This window comes from Aulonocara stuartgranti, assembly GCF_965226115.1.
Source record: "Aulonocara stuartgranti genome assembly, chromosome: 17".
Lineage (NCBI taxonomy): Eukaryota > Metazoa > Chordata > Actinopteri > Cichliformes > Cichlidae > Aulonocara > Aulonocara stuartgranti.
Window position 1 is genome coordinate 7,279,001 of NC_138953.1, and position 6,000 is coordinate 7,285,000.

The following is a 6,000-nucleotide window of genomic DNA, read 5'->3' on the forward strand; positions in this document are numbered from 1 at the left end:
AGTATAGATATCCAGCATGTTTTTTTCCTACTGAAATCTCATGTATATTCAAAATGCTCCTTTAATTTTTTTGGTCCGTGTAGCAAACTGACATGAGAATGGCATCAATTACCTCATCTAACGTCCCGCAAGAATTTATTAGCATATTTCACAAAATGTCAGACTAATCATTTAAAAGAATTGCACCTTAATGTAGCGCCTTTATGCCGTTAACTCAGAATAATAATGGAGCACTAATCTGAGATCTGTTCACTAATGTGACAGATTGTTGATCTACATTTCAGAGCTGGCAAACATTATTTCACCCACAAATATTAAAATTTGCTTGACCAATGTAGTAAGGAACTATGTGCAAAAATTACAACCAAACAAACAAAACACTGATATCCCATAACAAGATACAAAATGTTTTATTTCCAAATATATCCCTTTGTTCCCTATGGACAAATTGTCCTTGATAAATTAATCAAAACACATAACACAGATCTATTAAAATCGTCACTGGGGTCTCAAACAGGTCTCCACATGAAAAAAGAAAAGGACTGATTGTAATAGTATGTTTTTGTTTTAACAGCAAACATGGTAAAAATGACTCAGGACTCTTCTGTGTTGTTAGCAATGCAGCTGAACTGATGTGGTGAAAAGCGTGCACAGTAGAGGGAGTCGAGAAGAATCCTGGGGGAAAGAATTCTTCACCATTTTGTCAATATTCTCACATTCTGCACACAAACTCTCTTCAGGTTAATTTTACCTTTGTACCCCCTTCTGTTTACCTTTAAAGTCTCCTTTCCACATGGCAGTGATTAGTGATTACAGTATAAACAACAGATATAAGGATAAAAAAAAAGAAACCCCCAAACCCCCCCCCACCTTTTTCATTCCTTCAGTATGTGCTCAGAGCTGGAAGCTGATTTTGAGCACAAGGACAAGGTTACAGGCCCCATGAGAGTGTGTCGACGGTGTCGCGTTACACTGCCGATGCCTCTGACAATATTGTGCCTTATTAATCATTGATCTGGTTGCTGGTGTTAATTTCAGTGCACTGGAGTTCACAGTGCTAGGGCTGATGAGACGCAGGCATTTTTGGGGGCAATGCCTGCGTCTATTTATAAATAGATGTTTTTATATTTGGTATGGTTCTATTATATCTTAATGTTCTATTATATCTTAACACAGAGGTTCTAGAAAAAAAACATGCTCCGAGAGGACAAAAATCAACCACTGAATATGAAGGACGGGTCATAGGAGTGATTGAGAAAGACGAATGTTAAAGATGCTGACTGGTTTTGTGTTGAAGCTAAGATCCTGCCTGGAACCACATGTAACTTGAGTACTTGGCATTTTTCAATATAGAGAAAAATCACCAGTCTGCAAAATTATGGCCCTTAAAGAAATAACAAGTGGTGATAAACAATCACAGCTGCTGTACACTGGGACTACATAATCAGTCAGATTACATAGTACTCAGCAGAAAGCCACTGGACAAGCTGAGCAGCCCAAATTGACCATGTTTCGAAAACTACAATAACATGTTTTTTCCCTTTCTGAAGAAAACTAGAAAAAAATGAGTCCAGAAACTTCACTCTAAATGAGCCCTCCATGTTCATTTAGAGTGAGGCTCAGTTTATTATTTACGCTTTACTGAAGACCGGAGGAATCTGAAATAGAAATTACAGGTCAGAGGTGTTGCACCACACTTTCCCGTCTAAGTCAAGTTAGTTTTAGAGGAAGGGATGACGTCCTGTTGCCATTCAGTGTAAGGGGAAGGGAAAAAAAAATTGTCCTCCTGCACTTGTCCTCTGCTGTCCGCTGCAGAGAGAAATCTGGAGAAATGGAGGCGAGACGAAGACAGACAGAGAAAGAAAATATCCATTCGTCTAGCAGCGTCTGTGCCCTTTAGTTCGTCCGGAGCTGGTAATCTGCCAAGAGACGTAACAGCAGAGCATTAACGTGCAGCTTGCTTCCCCTCAGTGCTCTTGCACATCACTACCACTTTATAATGGTGCCATTAAATCTCAAAACAAGGTGTACAGAATAATTACGATGCACGTGTGCACCCCCGGAGGTGTCACAAAAAAGATGAAACAGAAGTATGCGAACATCCCATTTGCATATGTTATGCGCTTTTGTTTTGACTCTTTTGAACTTGAACTTAAGGTAAATATCAGTGGCACAGAATACAGAGTGTGTGTTAACTGAACCATGCTCATATATATATATATATTAAATAAAAAAAACAACAAAAAATCCTGACAACACAGCCTTTGAATAGTTTCCCAGAGTTTGGCACATAATACTTACAAGACGGTGAGTTAAATATCAACAACTCAGTGAAAGAGGTGAGTTTAGGGTGTTTCCAGGGGTCAGGGTGAGCACAGATATGTTGGTAATAGCAGCAAGAAAAAAGGGGGATTAAATATCTGCTTAACTAAAAGTAGATGGTTCATTTACAAAGTAAGAGTGGAGAAAGTAAGACAGGCAGGACCTGAGGAGGGAAGAGGGATATATTGGGTAAAGGATGTTGAAGATGGAGCTGCCCTGAAGGAGGAAGAGGAAGACCACAGAGAAGATTCTCTATGGATGTAGTGAAGGAGGACATGCAGAGGGTTGGTGTGACAGAGGAGGATGCTAGACAGAGGGTGAGACGGGGGCAGATGTGGTTCCACTGAAATAAAGCAGTCCTTTATGATATCAAGAACCGGATCCAGTGACAACCTGGATCAGTGATGTGTCATGTTAAACATCCAGCTAATGTGCATCATCACCTGATCAGTCAGATATTAGTGGTCATCACTTTGACTTACTGCTGTACAGTACAAGCAAATGCCTGTTCATCAATCATTAATGAGCCACTAGCTACAGTACACAGCATCAGGGTATTATTTAATCAGTGTGAGAGTGTCTGCCTGTAGTGTCGAGTGAAATGTGATCGCGCCCGTCTCCCTCTGTGTGCTGCTGATGTTAACAGTAAGAGAAAGGGAATAGCCATCTCTCCAAGTCACCCAAACTTCGTCCCCTTTCCTTCTCTAACTTGTTCTCGTCTTTTCTCCATTCGATCCCTCTCGCTTTCTCTCCTTTGCTTCTCTGCTGATGTTACAGCAAGGTGATCGTAACCTTGGCATTTGCCAAGTTGCCACCCTGGGAGCCTCCTGGCACCCTGTGGTATCATTCAACCTCTGCATCCCCTGACTCATCCCTGACAAAGCCAGGTAATGGATATGATTGATGTAATGCAGTCAGGTTCATTCCTGGGGCAGATAGCAGGTATGAAACTTGAAGATTTCTGGCGGTTGTCCAGCAGAGGTACTGGACTCCCATCTCCATATCATTACCATTTGCGTCCCCACTGAAACCCGTGAGCCTGTGTGGAGGACTTTGCTGCAGTCTCATCAATACACTGCAGCTTTAAACTGACCTGTTCAAATGACATGTGTGTGTTTGGGGCGAAGGTGTTGCTTTTTATTTCAACATGCTTTGCAGGTAACATCTCAGGTTAATGGGATGAAACAAGCTCAAAGCTGACAAACACTTCTTGGTCCTTGTCGCCCTTGTTGTCAGCAGCTGACGGATGTGGGTTCATTCCCAGGGCAGCAACTGAATCTCAAGATCCCAGGTGCTAACGTTGCTGCAGAAATTCGGCTGTTTCTGTTCAAAGTTGGACATTAAACACGCTACCTAAGCCTCGAAGAAGCCAGAAGGTTTCTATCCTTGGCAACCTGCATTTTGTCACTGTAAGCCCCTGATGACATGGCTCGTGGTGATAGAGCCAGGTAATAGATATGATAGATGCTATCCAGCTGGGTTCATTCGAGGGACACACACTGAATACTGATGCAGTAAGACCGGTTGTGACTCTGATCTCTCTTGGGAATTTACTCCTCTGTCTTTCTAGGAACACCAACTTGGAATCCAAAAAAAGTTCAAAATATGCACCGTGTAGTCTTCCGACACTTGATGTTAATTGTCATGTTTTATGTGATGGTTTTTTCAAATTAGCTAATCTGTGGATGAGATGAGACACACAGTCCTGATGAAGCAAACTGTGTTTTTTCTTTTTTCCTCTAGCTTATAATGACCTTAAAAAAACGCTTTTCAGTTATCTTTATCTGAAACCTTAACCACCTGAGGTCCATGTTGTCACAGGTCTGCTACCCCCAACTATCTTAATGCTATTATTTGGACAAAGCTAAGAATGAGTATTTTTGAAAATTGTGAATATGTTTTAAATTAGAATAATTATTCTTGCTTCCCTGATTGCCTAGACTTTTGAGAACAATTTCCTAAAAACAAAAATGATTCTCGATATGATGACTACTTTGACTACATTATTACTTAATGAGAGAAATGCAATTTTAAATCCAAGGGCTTTCAAACCACAGATGCAGACATTTGCAGCTCTGTCGTACATGAAAGTTTCATCCTTCAAAAAGTATTTGTAAAATTCTCTTAAACTTCATCAACCGTGCTGCCAAATCAGAGCAGCAGCATTTCCAGTTAAAAAGTGGTCCTAAGTGGCCAATCTGCAGTGTTTGTGTTTGTTTTTAAGGGTGAGTTGTAATGAATTCCACTTCCCTGCGTTATTTTCTCACCTCCACTTTGCGTGATGTAGCGCACCCATGGCAACGCCTGGTAACCACTCTTCTCTATGATCTTTAGGTAGCGCACCTGGGGGAACATTGACATTTTAACTACAGTTATTTCACTCATTCAAACACATTATGAACCCTCATTTTCTTTAGTGGTTTGACATTACAGTTTACTATAAACAGACTGTGCGCTCAGGTAGCTTTCTGTCAGTTCATTTACAGCAGATATAAATGCCTTCTATCTAGCGAAAACCACAGATCTCCACATTTTGATTGTTTTTTCTTCTCACTAACTGAAGAAATAAAAGACATTCTGAAGAACTAAAAAATGTCTCATTTTTAATGGGTTGTAACAAAAGAGAGAAGGTAAAATTGAAACATGTGAACTCTAATGTAGTCAGGTAGAGCTCATTTATAAATGACCTAAATATCAAAGACATTGGAATGTGAAGGTAGTTTTGCTCTATGGTTTAAATTCAACAAGGAGTGAATTGAGACAAAGTGTGTAAGGAGATCGTTGCCATAAACTTAAAAGATGACTTAATAAGTTATCCATTTAATCCAGTAATAATTTTTACTTTACAGAATGCAGCTGTACAAGGAGGCAGTGAAGGCAAACGGTGCGTTGTCATCTCCTACCTGAATCCCAGACACAGTGAAATAGGGTATCTCAAAATTAACTGTGATTGGTCTCTTTGCCTCGAGCTCGTCACTCTCCACGCTGGGCAGCCCAAAGTGTGCTCGCATCACGTACTCCTTACCCCCCTAGACACCCAAACAGAAAAGAGAAAAGGCCACAGAGCTGTTATTGGGTCTGTTAGGTAAACTCTTAAATTTAGGATGATGCCATTTATAAAGCTCATGTCTCAAGGGGGCGTCCCATTCCAGTTAATACACACAGCCACACGAGGCAACTACCTTATCATATCAAGGTGAATCAGATATAGTTTTTTTTTAGGATTTAGCATATACTATATTAAACACATGCAAGTTTGTTCTCTGGCTCGACTTTCTTGAAGCCTCCTATTCACTTGGTTTATAATATAAACAACATAATATAATATATTTACTGTTGACTTTAACCTGGGTGTTCCTGTTACACCCAAAGTCGACTAGGATTGGTTCCAGCTCCAGCCACCCGAGGACCTTTTTAAATAATAAGCAGCTCAAGCTAACGGTTGGATGGATTGATTTTAGAGTGATGAAGCGACAACTGGAGCATTCTTGTTCATTTGTTAAAAAATAAGAAAAACAAAAAACAAAAACTAATCTATTCTGCTTCACTAGTACTGTGCAAGTGAATTTCTTTTTTTCTGTACAAGTAGCCTGGCAACAAAGGAAAAAAAACAACACAAGTGTCATTACAATTTTGAAACGCTGTTGTATGTGACATCACCTTTGTCCGCCTGAACCC

The 6,000-nt window shown here is 40.2% G+C and overlaps 1 protein-coding gene across 1 annotated transcript in view; it reads right to left on the minus strand.

Annotated features, from left to right (window-relative positions):
* Nucleotides 1–386: 386 nt before the first annotated feature.
* ap1m3 (adaptor related protein complex 1 subunit mu 3) overlaps nt 387–6,000 on the minus strand; it is a 34,876-nt gene continuing 29,262 nt past the window's right edge. The window contains exons 10-12 of the mRNA XM_082509830.1: nt 5,226–5,351; nt 4,590–4,665; nt 387–1,919 (exon numbers count right to left, since the gene is read on the minus strand). Of these exons, the coding sequence (XP_082365956.1) occupies nt 1,897–1,919; nt 4,590–4,665; nt 5,226–5,351 (225 nt within the window). The 3' untranslated portion in view covers nt 387–1,896. The remainder of the gene's footprint in view (nt 1,920–4,589; nt 4,666–5,225; nt 5,352–6,000) is intronic.